Below are 19,850 nucleotides of genomic sequence, written 5' to 3' on the forward strand. Positions count from 1 at the left end.
ATTCCTGCCATGCACTTGTCTTCCTATGTCAGCTACAAACAAAGAATTTCAGTGCCATTACACAAGAATGAAGAAGATACGACCCACAAAAACTGCCAAGAATAGATGTTCTGCTCTCACGCAAATAGGCAATGTGGAAACCTGCTGTAGTGTATATACTTGATCAGTAAATTCAGACAGCTAGTGTTATGATGCCTTCTGGTGCACTCCTGTCACATGCAACTTCAGTGATACAAACCACATTGAAATATTTTCACAGGGTCATACCAGAATGAAAAAATATTTTAAATATTATTTTGCTAAGCAGTAGCACACTGCTAGAAAATAGAAGACAATTTATAGTGAGCACAGATATGAAGACCACTAAACTGGCCCCAGAGATCTCTTCTAGAGCACAAGGCAGAACAGTATATTACTGAGATTATTAGCAATTAAGCATATTTCCTTTGTGTGCCTTTTTATACCCAGACGTAATCCAATCCATACTTATGCCAATCAGATTTATACGGTCTTCAACATTGCATTGCAACACAGAGAGGATTCGATGTAAGAATCCACATCCTTTACACAAAATTTGGTCTCTGTTAGCACTGGAATATGGAAAAGATTACTCTTTATCTATTACTTCCGAAAGCTGAATACATGAATCATTCCTATGCTACAGATGAAATCAGGTGCTCACTTGTGCCTTGTCTAGGTCGACAATTAGGGATTCAGAACTACCTACTGCATATTTTTTCTCAATCTACAGCAGAAACATACATGTATGTTCTGTGAAGAAAAATACTCTGCTGAATAAAACATTGGCTTTCTACTTGGAATGGCTAGATTGGTTGAAACACCAATTGCTGAGGCAAGAAGAAACTTTCCAGGTTCTTTTCGGCCCAATTCTAAAAAGATTAACTCTATCTACTTTTTAAAAAAATCTGTCAAAATACTTTTGTAGACCGCTGACAATTATACATTAAAGGTGCACTGCCAAGGAAAACAAATATTGATTTTGCCCTTTACTACTTCTTACTGACATTTAAAGTATGACTGTCTTGTTTAACAAAATAACCCAGTTTTTTCCACACTGAGTTTAAGACTCAACATCCTTTTCCCCCTCATTCGGGTCATAGGGGACTTCACCTGGTGTGATATCACTATTCAGGTCTCCTGCATACCTTGTCAGTTTTTTCCATGAAAGGTATGGAAGAAAGGATATAATATTCCTGATATCTGTGGTGCAGAAGGTGAACAACAAGCAAAATCAGAAAAAACTTTCTGAAAAATGAATCTGAGGCAGATTTTAAAGAAGCAGCTGATACAGGAAGGCAAGCAAAGAGCGTAGACAAAGGGTATCTTTAGCATGAAAGACTATTCTTAACACTATCATTAGAACAACAGGGGTGGTGACTGCATCTGCATTTTCATTAGATTTACACACAAAGTAAGGTTTCAACAATTTACTAACAGAAACCATTAGCCTTTCAGTGCTCACATCGGCAAAAGCACATGCTTCGAACTAAGCAAGTGAACAGCCCCATTGAAGTTAGCCACATCGGAATGCTTCACTGGATCAGGACATAAAATTAACATACAAGGACTCGGGGGGGGGGGGGGGGGGAGTTTCTCACGTGCACAGTCATATTTGGGAAATGAGTTTACAAATAGATCACCAACAACTAAAAGAATTCAACCGGCATCTCAGGAAAGAACCTTCTCTAACTCCAGATGCCATAGTGAACTTTGGCAACGCGAGTATAGCATATGCCAAGGCTCTGATCCTGCAAAGAGACATGCAATTGTGCCAGTGCTGAGTACCAGTGAAATCAGTGGGGCCCAAATTAACCATATCAGTGCACTGAAATCAACAGGGCTTTACAGAGGCACAAGGATTCTTCACATCAATCTTCACAGGATTACAGTGCAAATTAACACCACTAGCTAATCTTTAAGGGCAAAGTCCTGACAACATTCGCAACGTGAGTAACTTCACTCACAAGGGTAGTCCTATTGAAGTTCATGGGACTTGTCATATGAAAGCAGGTACTCACGTTTTTTTCAGGCGTATGCCCTAGCCTTCTGTCTACAAAAGGGGTAAGATATTTCTTGAATTTACTAATCCATCTCTCTCTGGGTTTGCTAATCATTTCTCCATTCCCATCTACATCCAGATAAAACCAAAAGAAACCTCCCACTACAGAATCTCAAACACTACACACAGAAACAATGCAAAGTGTATCCCATCAGCATACAAAAACAGACTTTCATTCAAACTATTTCTTAATCCCAAATAAAACTGGGAAGCTTTTACCCCATATTATGGGCAGTAAACAAGTTATATGAATGTTCACTGTTTAACAGGCAACCCAGATTGTTCAACTGCATCAATCTATTAAAAAAAAAAATGTAATTTTGCAATATCGTTCCACCAGCACATAGATTCCTCAGTTTCATGATTCAAAAAAAAAAAAAAAAAAAAGTACAATTCAATAACAGTTCTGACCTAGGGTAAAAAAAACACCGTTCTGAAATAAACAGCAATAACTGCTGTTCACTCGAGAGTTTAAAAGACTACAGACCCCCTTTTAAAGTTCACAGAGGGTAGATGATAAGCCAACTAAAAAACTGCATGTTTAGTTATTTCACAACTCAGTGGGCCAGATCCTCAGATGGTATATCTCAATTTAACACCATTACAGTCAATAAAGGTACACCACTTTACACCAGCTGAGGTTCTGGCCCAATATTTCTTTTATGGGCATTTCTTTTCATTTACTTATTTTGACCTTAACAACGGTAAACACAATTAGAAAGAAATCTCAATAAAACAGAAAAAATAGTTTACATAAATTACTTAAACTATAGAACACAATTTTAGGTTAACTCCCAAATCAGACATAGATTTAGATACACTTATTGACCTAAACCAATCAACTGTTGATTCATATAATTGATGGACTCAGTCAAGGATAGTCAAAGAATATTTTAAAGGAGGCTGAATTAATACATTTTATTATCATGAGTTAAAATGACTATATATTTCATTTGTAAACTGTACATGCTTATTCATAAAGAAGATAAAAATTATACAAATCTCTTTCACATTTTATGTTATATTATCTTCTCTTCAATAATTACTTCATTAGAAATGTTAAAAGCCCCATTTCTTTCACTGGAAAGGGTTTGGTGTTGTTGAACAGTAATCTACAATAGGACAGATTGCGACCATTTCACTGCCATGCACACGCACTTACTTGCATGAGTGATCTCATCATTCAAGGGAGTGATCACCCAAGGAAGTAAGGGTTCACAGTCTGATTCTTTGTTATTACCACAATTACTTTAATTTTCTTTTTTATAAGGGCTTTGACATATTGTTGTGTTTTAATGGAATTGTACTTTAACTGTTCTACCTATTCAAGATTCCCCTTTTTAAAAAGTCACTGGTGGCATTTATTTAAACATGCTCTTTAGCTTGGACAGTTTAAAAATCTGTTATACCTTCCCACCTTGGTCTAAATATTAAAATTCTGGGGAAAACTGCATACTAAAAAAATTAATTCTCATTGCTGTATTTAGTATTACGACTAGCTATGCAGCCCCAACTAATAAGCCCTTAAGTTGGAGGGTTTTATGAATCCGCAGGGGCCTGCTCTTTCCTACAGATAACACCTCTATATTGGATGAAAAACAGTTCATTACCTGGAAGGAGTTCATGCAGCGTAGTGAAGGTGGCAGACAAGCATTACTCAAACTCAATATCAACAGCAATTCTAAACAGGTTTTTGATGGAAATGTTAGAGGATGAACTCCAATATCATTTTCCCATGCATCGGCAAGGCTGGAAAGTAACAAGAAATCCTGTTAATTAATTCATGTAAAGTTAATTCACATAAAATACATAGTGCACAAATGGTTCAAACAAATGCTAAAAAATAATGTATTGTTTTCTATACCCTAATAGTTCTACTTCATGTGCATTGTCCTTTAGGTCAATGTATTTTCCTTACAAGGTGGTAAATGTGAGAGGTATTTTGCTATTATCACCAATTTTACAAAAAGATACATAATGAGAAAAGACAATTTAGCACCCATCAGAACAATTCATTTTTACATTTGTAATTCTAAGTTTTAACAATATTCTGAATCAGATCTCAACTGTCACTGCCAATTTCCTATCATACAGTATTTTTGCATATACAATATTGCAAAAAGAACAGCTAGTGTATTATTAGGAATCCTTTTTATTTTTAGCCAGTAGCAAAACTGTCACTCATCACTGATGAAAAGGTAGGACGGCTAGGACTCTCATGCCAATTGATTTTTATGATATAGCAATGGAACAAATCTACAACAACCAAAATCAACCCTAGTTTACTTTATATGGCTTTCTGGTTTGAATATAAAATGCACTGAAATTCTCAGAGCTAATCACACTCAAGCACAGAAACAGCAGCCAACATAATTTTTTTTAAAAATATTTTTGCCAATTTACGCTGAGGAATAACAGATTGTTTCAGCAAAATCAACTCAGAATGCCAGCACAACCAGTTTGCTAACACATGTTAATCTAGACTTCCTTTTCTTCCATGTAAGAACTGTCAGATCAGATTAATGGTCCATTCAGTCCAATAATCTGTCTCTGACAATGGCCAGTACGATGCTTGAGAGCAAACTGCAGTTACAGATTTAAATACATATTTTTATTAGCAGGTCAGCCACTTCATTCTTGTATTTCTTCAGTTCTCCTGGAAACATATCAACCAAACCTGGTGACTGGTTGCTGTTAAATTCACTAGTTTGTCCCTCCTCTTTCAACAGCTGAATCTTTATGAGTACCTGAAAAGAGCAGGTACCATCCCACCGTTCTCTGTGGCATAGATCAAGACAAACTCACTCACTCACTCATTCAATCTGCAATATCCTTACCTTCCTTAATTGCTCCCTTTACCACTGGTCCTCTAGCTGTCCCACTGATTCTGTGACAGACTTACTGCTTCTTATGTACTTAAAACATTTCTTGTTATCTGTTTTCTCTTCACACTCCCTCTTAGCTTTCCTAATTTCCATTGTATGTTTCACCTTCCACAGTTTATGCTCCTTTCTACTGGCTTCTCAGGGATGAGGATTTTTACTTGAGAAATACCTGTTTCGCTTGAATGGCCTCTTGAACCTTTGCATTTGACCACACTGTTTTCCTCCCCCCCTTGCCTCCTTCTTCCTTTTTTGTTTGGAAGTAGGGAGGATTCCTGTGGCTCTATTATATACACTATGCTGAAATAGCTGCCATATTGCATCCAAGGATTTTAACTTTCTTGGTTTTGACTTAAGTGATTTTTTACTTTATTTTAAATCCTTTTCTAAAATATGTCAATGTGCTCATTTTTGGAGATTTTTTTTCCACAAGGAAGTTGGGGAAGTACTATGGCCTGTGTTATACAAGAGGTCAGATGGGATGATCAGAATGGTCCCTCCTGGACTTGGAACGTATGACTGTATGGATTTAATTATATAGTGGCTCAATTATAGTTACTTCTTAAACCAACTCCTTAGTACTCCTTAGGATTTCTTAGTACTAAATCAGGAATAATGTCTCCTTTTGCATGCTCTCAGACTAGCTGATCCAAGAAAGCACAGTTTACATTGTTAAAAGTTGTTTCTCTAAACCTTCCCTGAAGTGACATTTGACCAGTTTATATGTGGGCAGCTACTATTGTTTTATTAGACTCTGCTTCTTTATTCTTCTGCTCTCTCACTCAAGGGAGTATTGAAAAATGTTTTTCTTCTTCTGTAATTGTCCTTGTGGATGAAAGAAAAGCTCCTCTTTGCTAAAAATGGAGTATTTCATTGTTTTCTAATACAGTTATTGATTTTACAGAGCCTGTTTTTATTTTGCATACACTAGCTGTCTCAACTGCCATCTAGGAGAAAGTATTGCTTGCTTTCACATCACCAGCTCTGGAAAAGGCCCAGTCATGTGAGGTGAGCGCCTCCTGGGAGGTACTAAGCATCTAGTGGGAGCAGCATCCCCAGGAAGCACTCTGCTCCTTGCAGGATCAGGTCGAAGATGCTAGCACAGAAAGAGTACCTCAACACTGTTCATTATTTATATTTCCCTGTTTCGACTAGTGTATGCATCTCACTGCTACTTCCTCTTCTGTCACAAAATGCCATGTAGTGCCAATCTTTAAAAAAGAGAAGGAGGAGGATCCTGGGAACTACAGGCCAGTCAGCCTCACCTCAGTCCCCGGAAAAATCATGGAGCAGGTCCTCAAGGAATCAATTCTGAAGCACTAAGAGGAGAGGAAAGTGATCCGGAACAGTCAACATGGATTCACCAAGGGCAAGTCATGCCTGACTAATCTAATTGCCTTCTATGACGAGATAACTGGTTCTGTGGATGAAGGGAAAGCAGTGGATGTGTTGTTCCTTGACTTCAGCAAAGCTTTTGACACTGTATTTTGACACTGTATTCTTGCCAGCAAGTTAAAGAAGTATGGGCTGGATGAATGCACTATAAGGTGGGTAGAAAGTTAGCTAGATTGTCGGGCTCAACGGGTAGTGATCAATGGCTCCATGTCTAGTTGGCAGCCAGTATCAAGCAGAGTTCCCCAAGGGTCAGTCCTGGGGCTAGTTTTGTTCAATATCTTCATAAATGATCTGGAGGATTGTGTGGATTGCACCCTCAGCAAGTTTGCAGATGACACTAACCTGGGAGGAGTAGTAGATACGCTGGAGGGTAGGGATAGGATACAGAGGGACCTAGACAAATTGGAGGATTGGGCCAAAAGAAATCTGATGAGGTTCAACAAGGACAAGTGCAGAGTCCTGCACTTAGAACGGAAGAATCCAATGCACTGCTACAGACTAGAGACCGAATGGCTAGGCAGCAGTTCTGCATTAAAGGACCTAGGGGTTACAGTGGATGAGAAGCTTGATATGAGTCAACAGTGTGCCCTTGTTGCCAAGAAGGCCAATGGCATTTTGGGATGTATAAGTAGGGGCATTGCCAGCAGATTGAGGGACATGATCGTTCCCCTCTATTCGACATTGGTGAGGCCTCATCTGGAGTACTGTGTCTAGTTTGGGGCCCCACACTACAAGGAGGATGTGGAAAAATTGGAAAACGTCCAGCGGAGGGCAACAAAAATGATTAGGGGACTGGAACACATGACTTATGAGGAGAGGCTGAGGGAACTGGGATTGTTTAGTCTACAGAAGAGAAGAACGAGGGGAGATTTGATGGCTGCTTTCAACTACCTGAAAGGTGGTTCCAAAGAGGATGGATCTAGACTATTCTCAGTGGTAGCAGATGACAGGACAAGGAGCAATGGTCTCAAGTTTCAGTGGGGGAGATTTAGGTTGGATATTAGGAAAAACTTTTTCACTAGGAGGGTGGTGAAACACTGGAATGCGTTACCTAGGGAGGTGGTGGAATCTCCTTCCTTAGAAGTTTTTAAGGTCAGGCTTGACAGAGCCCTGGCTGGGATGATTTAATTGGGGATCGGTCCTGCTTTGAGCAGGGGGTTGGACTAGATGGCCTCCAGAGGTCCCTTCCAACCCTGATATTCTATGATTCTATGAAGGTGAACCCAGATTAGAAATGGATAATAGAGGGGTATAAGCACAAGTCTCTAGTTTGGACTAAATTTTATGACGGGAGAACTCACCGCTGAAAATAAACCTGGACAGTTGACATGAGTCAAGTTTAGAAACCAACCCCCAAAGCAGGTAGATATAGTAAAATGTACTCAATAAAATGGTTCTGAACTAGGAACAGCACACATCGTGAGTTAAGCAAAAAGGACATGAGTGTGCTTTGCAGCTGGACACTAAATCCTTGCTTCTATCCTTATACATTGTTATAATTCAGTCATGCCTGTCAGCTATTTCCTTATTAGGAAAATTCTTCCAGTCATAAGTTAAAACTAAAATCACTAGCTAGAAGCACTGTTTACTGTAAATATTCAAAAGGAGGTAAAAAACCCCAAACCCCTGAAATACTCCATGTACAACTTAGAAATCGATTAGAATAGTAGAAATTAAAAGTAGAATATACTGTTACTGTAGAGATCAACTAGTACACTCATTGGGAAAAAAAGGCTTACATTTAAAGCAGCAAAGGCAATTTTCCAAATTACTTGAATATACTGAGGTTAGCCCAGTGTGAATTTCCAGGTATCACCCAAAACAAATTATTCTACTTGACCAAAAAGGTATTAATTACTCCCCAACCCTCTTATTATAAATTCTTTGCTTCACAGATAACTAGATTCCCAATGACAGGTTTCAGAGGAACAGCCGTGTTAGTCTGTATTCGCAAAAAGAAAAGGAGTACTTGTGGCACCTTAGAGACTAACCAATTTATTTGAGCATGAGCTTTCGTGAGCTACAGCTCACTTCAACGTTAGCGTGAAGGGTTTATTTATAAATTTGTTCAGATATGGTTGATTACTTATAGCAGATCTCAGTCTTCATGTTACATCTCTTTTTATGGGAAAGTAAATTTTTAAAGAGGCTTGCCACAGAGCTTAAAAAAAAATGTATGTCATTACCCAAAAGCAATACAGTATAATCTTCTTAATCGGGCCATCCAATTTTGGGATGTCTCTCCGGGCACCTATGTAGTCTAGCAACAGGGAATGGCAATGAATACTGCTTAATTGGGACAGTATTAGCATGAATTAGATAACACAGAAAGCAGCAATGCATGCCTTAGCAACACGAGCTACCACAAGTACATGAAACCTGTCCTTCACTCTCCAACAGGCTTCCCATCTACCAAATCAAATTCAAGGTCTCAGTCCTTTATCTTCATGGCATTCAATGGTCTGCGCCCAGTACAAATGAAAGATCTCTGAAGCTCTGGGATGAGGACCATAGTTGACAACTTGGCTCCTTAAGTACAATGAAGCTGTCCATTGCAAGGGTAAAGCTCGTTTGTGCAAGAGTAAGAGCTTTTTCTGGGGCCACTCCAAATGCAGTGTAACAACTTTCACAGGATCTAGGGATGACTGCCAACAGCAAGGTGTACTTCTTTGACCTTGCCTACACTCCCACTCCCAGCATATAAGACATAAAATAATTAATAAAAAATAAAATAAAATAAGAACTGCACATAACTTTCTGGAGAGAACAAAATCTGTCACATGGCAAATGCTAGTCACATTGCTAAACGCACTTCCGGGTGGTGCACCAATACTATAGCGATGAGGGAGGTATAAGAGTCTGAATGGGGGCCCACAAGACTACTGCTTAATCGGGGCCCACAAGACGAATGCTATAAAGTATGTCTTTTTATGCTTTGATCTTTTAAAATGGAGGATACAAAATAATAAAGATTAAGAAATAAAAAATTAAATGCCATGAACAACATTTTACTCTTGTTTTCTAGTAGTTTTGTATATTGTGCCTTTCCAGAGTTTTCCCTAAGGGCTTGATCCCTGCAGCAGGGATTCAAGTAGTGATATCGTAATCATGTTACCGTACTGGGCAAAAGATACAAAGCAAGGAAAATAATGTTGCTGTTATATGTATGATAGAAAAAGATTTAAAACAGTATGAGAGATTTTTTCAAAGCTGTCTCAAGGATTTGTCTGTCTTCAATGAAAATGAATGGAAGATAGTGTCTAAATCACCTAAATTGCTTTGAAAATGTCAACCAATATTTTCTGATGTTTAACAAATTGATTCTAACTGCAAATGTGAACTTCACAAAAAATGAAAATGATTATTCAGATTCGACTAGTGGTGAAACTGTCAAAGATCTTCAACCAAAACAGCTGACCAGACTCTTTAGGTAAGCACATCCAACTTTCTATACTCCAAAGAACAACGATATCATGCCAATCATAATTATGGGTTATACTGTGTGAGCAGCTGAGAACCCTCTATTCCCAGTTTAGTCAAAATAAGACTCAGAAGAAGCTCTCCTCACCCTGATGGAGCAAGACTTAAGATATCAAAATTGTGAATTATGTATTTATTCTGTCATTCCCTGAACCCACATAAGAAGTTGTGACAAAGTTCCTCCTTTAACTTGGTGGGTCTTGCACTTATTGGCGAATTTGCTCGCCTCAGAGATTCATGGCAGCCCTCAGTTTGGCCACTTTCGTGGCTCAAATCTGCGGTTTTACTCAGATAACCTCATCTCTGGCTAGCATGGGGAAAAGGAAGGAGAATAATCCCTGCAGTCTCTGCTGATCCACCATGTGGGCCGGGGAACAGCCCAGAGACTTTCCCCTCTGGTGAAACCCACAGTTCAGGTCAACTCCTCCTGTGTCTGATCAGGAGTTGGGAGGTTTGTGGGGAACCTGGGCCCGCCCTCTACTCCGGGTTCCAGCCCAGGGCCCTGTAGACTGTAGCTGTCTAGAGTGCCTCCTGGAACAGCTGTACAACAGCTACAACTCCCTGGGCTACTTCCCAACACCTTCTTTATTCTCACCACAGGACCTTTCTCCTGGTGTCTGATAATGCTTGTACTCCTCAGTCCTCCAGCAGTACGCCTTCTCACTCTCAGCTCCTACTGCCTCTTGCTTCCAGCTCCTCGCATGCACGCCACAAACGGAAGTGAGGTCCTTTTTAAACTCAGGTGCCCTGATTAGCCAGCCTGTCCTAACTGATTCTAGCAGCTTTTTCTTAATTGGCTCCAGGTGTCCTACTTAGCCTACCTGCCTTAATTGGTTCCAGCAAGTTCCTGCTTGTTCTGGAACTGCCCCTGTTACCTTATCCAGGGAAAAGGGATCTACTTAATCTGGGACTAATATATCTGCCTTCTAACACACTCCTGTAGCCATCTGGCCTGACCGTGTCACAAAGTGTTAACAGACAGATGAAGTCTCGCTCCCATCAACACGTGGAAAATGTGCACACAGTCACTAGTCTTAACAAACAGTACCTGCTTAAGTTCCCTTGCACATCAATAAGAGATCAGACCCTTTTATGTTTCAAGTCCAGGAAAAATGTTATAGAATCATAGAATCATAGAATATCAGGGTTGGAAGGGACCTCAGGAGGTCATCTAGTCCAACCCCCTGCTCAAAGCAGGACCAATCCCCAATTAAATCATCTACCTTTTCGCTCATCAGTATTACACATTGATAAGTCAGTGTTATGCTGTCTACTGTGACACTGCTTCAACCCAGCACCACACAGGGCCTACATAGCCAAAAGAAGAAGCATAGACAATTGTAGGTGAGATTAGAGAACGCACAGATGAAGCTGAAGTGGAATGGGAGAGACCAAGAAAGACTGCCTCTCTCCCCACAGTTGCAATCAGCAGAGGCTCTCAAGCTGGAATTCCCTAAATTTAAAAAAGGAGCATGCTACTGGCAAGGTTTTCATAAGGGTCCCCCAAATTCAGCTCCTGGCCCTTCTCCCTTGGTCTGAAATAGCCTGAATTTTCTAGCCTTTAGAACACATTGCAAAGCCCAACTTTTTATGGGGGATTACGGGGAGAGAGTTTGCTGGCAGGACAATATTTGAGGAGGCTAGCGTGCTTTCTCATTATCTGATCTGAAGTGTAGTTACTTACTGCTCCAATGGTGGAATTTGCTAATTTCTATGTTTAGATGTGCTTTTTAAAATAACTGGTAAGGACGCATCTCAAGTTTTAAAGTCATACCAGGATGACACAAAAGTTAGGACTGTGTTCAAGGAAATACACTGAAGTCAGTCACTGAAAGGTTGGAGCATCGGATTTCAAATGTGAACAAGGTGTGAGAGAAAACACTACGATATGGCTAATGGTAGGGAGAATTTTTAAGGGTCTGAATATCTGGGGATATGGGTGATGGAAAACTCACGAGGAAGTGAATCAAAAGTGTCCACAGAAAGACCACTCACTTAACTCCATGGACAGCTCTGGTAAAGTCCCAAAGGTCACAGGATAAGCTTTTGCTTCTGCAACGTCCCATGTTCCTACTCTATGTCATTGGAAAACCTGCACTGGACTTTGTTTTGTTACATTATCTTTCTCTCAGGTATTTACATACTTTTTGGAGCATATCAATGGCAACCATCTTTTAGCCAAGGAAGTTTGGGTGCAACTACAGAACTCATCATCCTCAGTAATGGGCCAGAAAAGTTGCTTTTGAACAACGTGAGACAATCCCTTCTTTTCCCAGCTTTCTGCTGTCACAACTCAAGTTCACTGTGCTGCCTTGGAAATCATAGCCTATGCTACTCTAAGGAGTGGTAGACCATGACTGAGAAATGAACCAAGTTTTACATAAGGCACTGCTGAATGTGAGCACCAGGGCAGAGGGATAGTTTGACTTCTTTGGCTCTAATCTTACTACATAAATTGTATATTTAGACCCCGGTGCAAAAAAACCACATAAATGAGACTATGCATGTGCTTAAAGTTAAGCAAGTTCTTAAGTACTTTGCTGAATCGGGGCCTTACTGAGAAATCTGATGTGAAGAGGTAACAAATGCTCAGTCCTGACTGTGACACTTCATTAGTACTGAGTTATCCTTTCCACCATCCATAGCACTTTTAAAGGATAGGTGACTTTACTGAACTAAAGGACAAGCTTGTTAAGTAAAATGTCTTTGTTGACTTCATTTTTACAGCAGTTTAATCAAAAAACAATTATGGTATGCTAGATGATGTGAAAACACATTCAATATGCTAGGAGGCTACATTATTCACACTTTTAAGTATGATTATTCTTGAAATGATCTGAAGATGGCATAAAATTAATGCTGATTTGTTAGTCCCTAAACTCTTGCCAACGTTTAAACGATATGGAAGACTAATAAATGCAATTCTTCCATAAAGAACCTGTAAACTAAATTCCTCTGCAAATGTTTAATTTCAAGAATGGAGACACTGTTTTTTTTTGTAAACTAAACACCTGCACTCCAGTAGCAGCCCAGTTAATTCTTTTCCTTTATGGCAGGAAGGAAGTAACCTATTTTCAAGTACATGGATTTTTACTAGTATCTGAATTAGTTACAGAGTAGCCTGGACCCAAGAGGATTTTCCCTCCCATAGAAGATCATACCTGTTGAAATGTCAAAGCATAATGAAGATGTGAAAGACTTGCTTCAAAAGGATGGGGGAAGGGAAGTGGAACAGACCAATAGGGAGGGAGAAGACAAAAAAGGACCTGCACCAGGTGGGTCTGACAGGAGCTGGGCATTCTACAGAGGCAGAATTCTTGGTACGGATGGGGCAGCATGCTTCTTAGGACATGTCTACGCTTACCGGACGCTGCAGCGATCATATATCTTATATTCTCAGTTCATCACTATGGGTGCAGAATTAAGATAATTTGGGGTATCTGTGAATTTCTATACTTTCGAGTCATCTTGATCATTCTTATAAAACATTCTTCCCATTCAGTTAATGATACATATTCTCAACAATGGTTAGGCATACCTTATTCTTTTGCCTGGGAATATATATTTTAATTGAGACAATTTGGGTGTCTGGAGCTTGGTTAAAAAAGGTATTGAGTGCCCTGTAAAAAAGAAGTTAGCAGGTTTAAAACATTTTATCCTATGAAATGTAAGTCCTAAATGAATTTTCAGCTTGTCGCAATTAGAAAGGACATATTATTTTATATTAAGAAAAAGGGTTTATAATGAAATTCAAATTTAACCTGACTAAAGTAAGATCTGCTCATTGCTATAAACTCCTTTCAGAAAGTCTGGATTTCACAGACATAAGAAAAATCAAGTTGATAAAATGTTCTTATAACTTTTCAAATAGTCCTATAAGTATAATTATGCCATTTGCTACAGTAATGGGTTCTATGATTTAGAACAATTCTAAATTTTACTCATAATTTTCTAATTTCTAACATAAAGCTTCAGAAAATACATTAAATACTTCTCAGTGCTAAAAACTGCAGTAAGAAACTGTAGATTATAAAGTATTCAGTTTGTATTAAATGGCTTAATACAAGTCTCAACTACATCCATTTTCTTATATACATGCATTTTTAAATTGTTTGTTACAGTATTTTACCTAATACAGTCATCATTTAGGAGAAGTCGGACTCAGAATAGTCAAACCGTTACATCTCACCTGCAAAGTATAAAGTAAATCTTGCTCATTTTACTCATGTGAGTGTCTTTACTACCCCCAATTCTGCTCTTAGTTATAATGGCGTAACTTCATTAGTTTCAAAGGAGCTGCTCCAAATTTGCAACTATAAATGAGAATAGAATTTGGCCTGCTGATATGAAATTTTGATTACAATAGGATTACTCATATAAGTGAAGAAAACTGAAATAACAAGAGGAAATCCCTGAATCTGGGATGCATCATCAGTTCACCAGTTTACGGACGTCAAGTCACCTTACCACACAGTTACATCCTAAGACACAGTAAACAATCACATTAGGAATAGTGTTACAAATTTAGCAATCTACTTGAATTAGTACATTTTAAATGTCAATTTGATCTAGCAGATAAAATTTTATAAATGTAAAAATCAATCCCAATATTATATATTGTTACAAAAACTGCTGATGTTTTTACACTGAAACGAATCTCAAAGTGGAAAGGGGAAAAAGAAAGTGTGAATTCCTGTAATGTAGGAGGCATAGGAGGCAACTGAGGAGCAAAGCACAGAAGTGTATATGCAAAACAAGGAGTTCTGAACAACAAAGCTGAACACATCCTTGTATATAACTATTTTCTTTCCTTCCTTTTTTCAATTGTCATTCATGATTTATTTCCATGAACCTAATTCTTAATTCCCAGCATCATTTTTGCCTAGGTAGATACAAAAACAGAACTTGCACTTTCTTTTAATTCAGAAGCTCTGGTACTCAGAGCCTACAAGAGCAAGAAAGTGCAAAAGCTCAGCTCCTACTGGGCACTGGCTGAAGGTTGTTGCGTCTGCTTATAAATATCGATGGTATGCAAAGTTATTGGCATAGTTCCAGAGTACAGTGTAATTTGCAGAATTCCCAGCAGTGAACCAATGGGCCTTCCATTACAAGGGGAGCCAAATTACTCTCATAACTGTTGCGTGGACAGTGATTTACAATGTGCCGTCTTTCAATTGAAAGAGTCTGTTCTGTGAAGAAGAGGCAAGGCTGCTATGCTTTTAAGTCCCAACGTGTTGAACTTCTTGTTGAAACAATTCCAGTAGTTCTGACTGGAGCCGATTCAAACATGGATTACAATAGCTGCATCACTGCCAAGGAGGAATGGGATAGTCAGTGACAGAAGGTGGCACTTTGGATTATTGTTGCGCTTTTGAGTATCTAGGATTAACAAGTGTTCTAGCATTACCCAAAGCTGCATTTTTCTTGCCAGCAGTAGGGTATATATATCCACAGCTCAAAAGGAAATGGTGGCATTTTCCAATTCCTTGAAATGTTTTCCTCTTCCATCTAGTACCACCTCATTCTTTCCTGGATACATCTTAACCTACGTGAGAACGGCTGGCTTGTTATTTCCTTAACGTATGGTAATAACTGTAGACTGTGCTGTCTGGAATGGATGAAAAGACAAAGGAGCATGTCACTGACACACTGCTAACGTCACAACCTGTATCAGAGAATGAAAGAAACATAGGGTGGGAAGGGGCCTCAAGAAGTCATAAAGTCTAGCCCTCTCTGCAGAGACAGGACCAAGAAAACCTAGACCAGCGGTTCTCAACCCGCAGCCCAATCAACACACAGCTGCTACCCATTTGACATCCTCAGGACCATACAGGGTAGTGTATTTATAATGTGTGGATGCAGCCCATGTAACACCGAGAGAGCTGCACATGCAGCCCACAATGGTAAATAGGCTGAGAATCACTGACCTAGACCACCCCTGACAGGTGTTTGTCCAACATGTTTTTAAAAACCTTCAAAAAAAAAAAAAAAAAAAAAAGGAGATTCCACAATCTCCCTTGGAAGCCTATTCCAAAACTTAATTTCCCTTTTAGTTAGAAAGTTTTTCCTAATCTCCTTTGCTGCAGATTAAGCCTATTACTTCCTGTCCTACCTTCAGTGGCCATGGGGGAACAATTAATCACAGTCCTCTTAACGTATATGAAGACAGTTAACAGATCCCCCCTCAATTTTCATTTCTCGAGACTAAACAAGCCTAGGTTTGGCGGCTCTTTTTTTTTTTTTAGACCTTTCCTCACTGGTCAGGTTTTCTAAACCCTTTATTATTTTTGCTACTCTCCTCTGGACTCTCCAATTTGTCCACATCTTTCCTAAATTGTGGCACCCGGAACTGGACACAGCAATCCAGCTGAGGCCTCATTAGTGCTGAGTAAAATGGGATTATTACCTCCTGGGTCTTACATACAACACTTCTGTTATTACACCCCAAAATGATATTAACCTTTTTTGCAACTGCATCACATTGTTGACTCATTCAATTTGTGATTCACTATAACCTCCAGATCCTTTTCAGCAGTACTACCACCAAGCAAATTATTCCCCATTTTGTAGTCATGCATTTGATTTTTTGCTTCCTAACTAAAGTACTCTGCACTTTCCTTGATTGAACTTGATCTTGCTGAATTCAAACTAATAGTCCAATTTGTCAAGGTAATTTTGAATTCAAATATTACCCTGCCAAAAAAATAAAAATAAAAAAAATTCTTGGTGTCATCCACAAATTTTATAAGCACACTCTCCATTCCATTATCCAGGTCTTTAATGAAAATATGGACCAGGACTGACCCCTGTGGGACCCCACTAGATCCGACCTCCAAGTTTGACAGTGATCTATTGTTAAATACTGACTGAGTGTGGTCTTTCAACCAGTTGTGCACCCATTTTATAGTAATTTCATCTAGATCCATTTCCCTAGTTTCCTTAGGAGAATGTCATGTGGAACTGCATAAAAAGTCATACTAAAATCAAGATATATCATGTCTACTGCTTACTCCCATCCATTAGGCCAGTTACCTTGTCAAAGAAGGAAATTAGGTCGGTTTGACATGATTTGTTCTTGACAAAGCCATGCTGGCTATTCCTTATAACCCTATTATCCTCAAGGTGTTTACAAATTGATTGTTTAATACATTGTTCTAGTATCTTTCCAGGTACCAAAGTTAGACTGACAGGTCTATAATTCGTTGGGTCCTCTTTGTTCCCCTTTTTAAAGACAGGTACTACGTTTGCCCTTCTTCAGCCCTCTGGGACTTCACCCATCCTACGGGAGTTGTCAAAGATCAATGCTAACAGTTCTGAGATTGCTTCAGCTAGTTCTTTAAGTACCCTATCATGAATTTCATCAGGCCCTGCTGAATTGACTATATCTAACTTATCTAAATATTCTTTAACCTGTTCTTTCCCAATTCATTCTCCCTTGTTAATATTAATTATGTTGAATAACTGGTCACCATTAAACTTTTTAGTGAAGATGGAAGAAAAATAGGCATTAAACAGCTCAGCTTTCTTGATGTCATCAATTATTAGCTCTCCTTTGCCACTAAGCAGAAGATCTACACTTTCCTTCACCTTTCTCTTTATTTCTATAATGTATTTAAAGAACCTCTTTTTATTTCCTTTTATGTTTCTGGCTAGGTATAACTCATTTTGTGTCTTAGCCTTCCTGATTCTGTCCCTACGGAGTTGTGCTACTCTTTTGTACTCCTCTTTAGCAATTTATCCATGTTTCCACTTTTTGTAGCATTGCTGTACGATTTTCAGGTCATTAAAGAGCTCCTGATAGAGCCTTATTGGCTTCTTTATATTCCTATCTTTCCTTTGCATCAAGATAATTTGCACTTGTGCATTTAATATTGTCTCCCTGAGAAACTGCCAGCTGTCCTGAACTCCAATTTCCCTTAAATTTTCTTCCCACCAAACCTTGCCTACTATTTCTCTCAGTTTCTTAATGTCTGCTTTTTTGACGTCCATTGTCTTTGTTCTGGTGCTCTCACTTTTTCCGTCCTTCAAAATCATCATTTTATGATCATTTTCACTCAAATTGCCTTCTATTTTCAGATTCACTACCAATTCCTCCCTGTTCATCAGAATCAAGTCTAAAACGGATGTCCCCCAGGTTACTTCCTCCACTTCTGAAACAAATAGTTGTCCCCAATACATTCCAAGAACTTATTGGAAATTTTTTGTTTTGCTGTATGACTTTTCCAAAAGATGTCTAAGTAGTTAAAATCCTGCATTTCTCCCAGATCTTATGTTTTGGATATTTCTGTTTTGTGTTCTGATCTGCCTGCTCTTCCTGATTTGGGGGTCTGTAGTAGACCTCATCATGATATCACCACTATTTTTTACCTCTTTTATCTTTACCCAGAGACTCTAAACTGGTCTGCCTCCCACCTCCTGCTGAACCTCGGAACAAGTGTATAGTCAGGCCTCGATTTACACGGTATTTTTTGCACGGTTTCAGTTATGCACAGTCATTAAATTGTGACCTTCTATTTTTGTACATAGTATGGATTCACTTTTACACAGTGCAGCACGGTCGCCAAGATGCGCAGATCAGTGGCATAGCCAGGATGGGACACTTGGGTGGGCCCCGACTTCAGGGGGGTGGGCAATGATGCAGGTGGGTGGGTAACGATGGAGCTGGGGGAGGGGAGGCAGGAAGGATGGGGCAGGAGCAATCGGGGCCACCTCCAGCTGGCCTTGCGGGGGACAATGGACAAATCCCCCCAGCCCCAGGCGTGCACCCATGGAGCAATGTCGGGGTGTGGGGGCTTGTCCCGCTCCACCCAGCGCTCCAGCTGGAGAGCGGGGTCAGGAGCTTACCCCACTCCACCTGCCCTGCATTCCAGCCGAGGAGTGGGGTCAGGAGCTTGCCGCGCTCCGCCAGCATGGTGTTCCAGCTGGGGAGCAGGGTCAGAGCGCAGGGGCTTGCCCACTCCCTGGCCGAAATGCCAGTTGGGCGGAGCAGAGTAAGCCCCAGTACTCCAACCCTGTTCTCAGACTGGAGAGCTGGGCGGACGGAGCAGGGCAAACCCCTGTGCCCTGACCCTGCTCCCCAGATGTGCGCCTGGGACCAGGGAGCCCCTGGCCAGATTGTCCATCACCTCCTGCAAGGCCGGGCTGGAGGGGATGAGGGGAGGCAGCCCCAATTCTGATGAGGTTCAATAAGGATAAGTGCAGGGTCCTGCACTTAGGACGGAAGAACCCAATGCACAGCTACAGACTAGGGACCGAATGGCTAGGCAGCAGTTCTGCAGAAAAGGACCTAGGGGTGACAGTGGACGAGAAGCTGGATATGAGTCAGCAGTGTGCCCTTGTTGCCAAGAAGGCCAATGGCATTTTGGGATGTATAAGCAGGGGCACAGCGAGCAGATCGAGGGACGTGATCGTTCCCCTCTATTCGACATTGGTGAGGCCTCATCTGGAGTACTGTGTCCAGTTTTGGGCCCCACACTTCAAGAAGGATGTGGATAAATTGGAGAGAGTCCAGCGAAGGGCAACAAAAATGATTAGGGGACTGGAACACATGAGTTATGAGGAGAGGCTGAGGGAGCTGGGATTGTTTAGCCTGCAGAAGAGAAGAATGAGGGGGGATTTGATAGCTGCTTTCAACTACCTGAAAGGGGGTTCCAAAGAGGATGGCTCTAGACTGTTCTCAATGGTAGCAGATGACAGAACGAGGAGTAATGGTCTCAAGTTGCAGTGGGGGAGGTTTAGATTGGATATTAGGAAAAACTTTTTCACTAAGAGGGTGGTGAAACACTGGAATGCGTTACCTAGGGAGGTGGTAGAATCTCCTTCCTTAGAGGTTTTTAAGGTCAGGCTTGACAAAGCCCTGGCTGGGATGATTTAACTGGGAATTGGTCCTGCTTTGAGCAGGGGGTTGGACTAGATGACCTTCTGGGGTCCCTTCCAACCCTGATATTCTATGATTCTATGATTCTATGAATTCCTCCTGCCTCCATGCTCCCTGGCCTCCCCAGACACCCCCA

General features: G+C 40.2%; 1 protein-coding gene across 2 annotated transcripts in view; it reads right to left on the reverse strand.

The window, feature by feature from the left end:
- Window positions 1–19,850, reverse strand: part of UBE3D (ubiquitin protein ligase E3D) — a 112,146-nt gene that overhangs the window by 37,725 nt on the left and 54,571 nt on the right. The window contains exon 9 of one of the 2 annotated variants that reach the window (XM_073336549.2): window positions 3,691–3,829. The exons of the other annotated variant lie outside the window; for it this stretch is intronic. Coding sequence (XP_073192650.1) covers window positions 3,691–3,829 — 139 coding nt within the window. The remainder of the gene's footprint in view (window positions 1–3,690; window positions 3,830–19,850) is intronic. 2 annotated transcript variants of the gene reach the window in all.

The sequence above is a fragment of the Lepidochelys kempii genome, chromosome 3, assembly GCF_965140285.1.
Source record: "Lepidochelys kempii isolate rLepKem1 chromosome 3, rLepKem1.hap1, whole genome shotgun sequence".
Taxonomy (NCBI): domain Eukaryota; kingdom Metazoa; phylum Chordata; order Testudines; family Cheloniidae; genus Lepidochelys; species Lepidochelys kempii.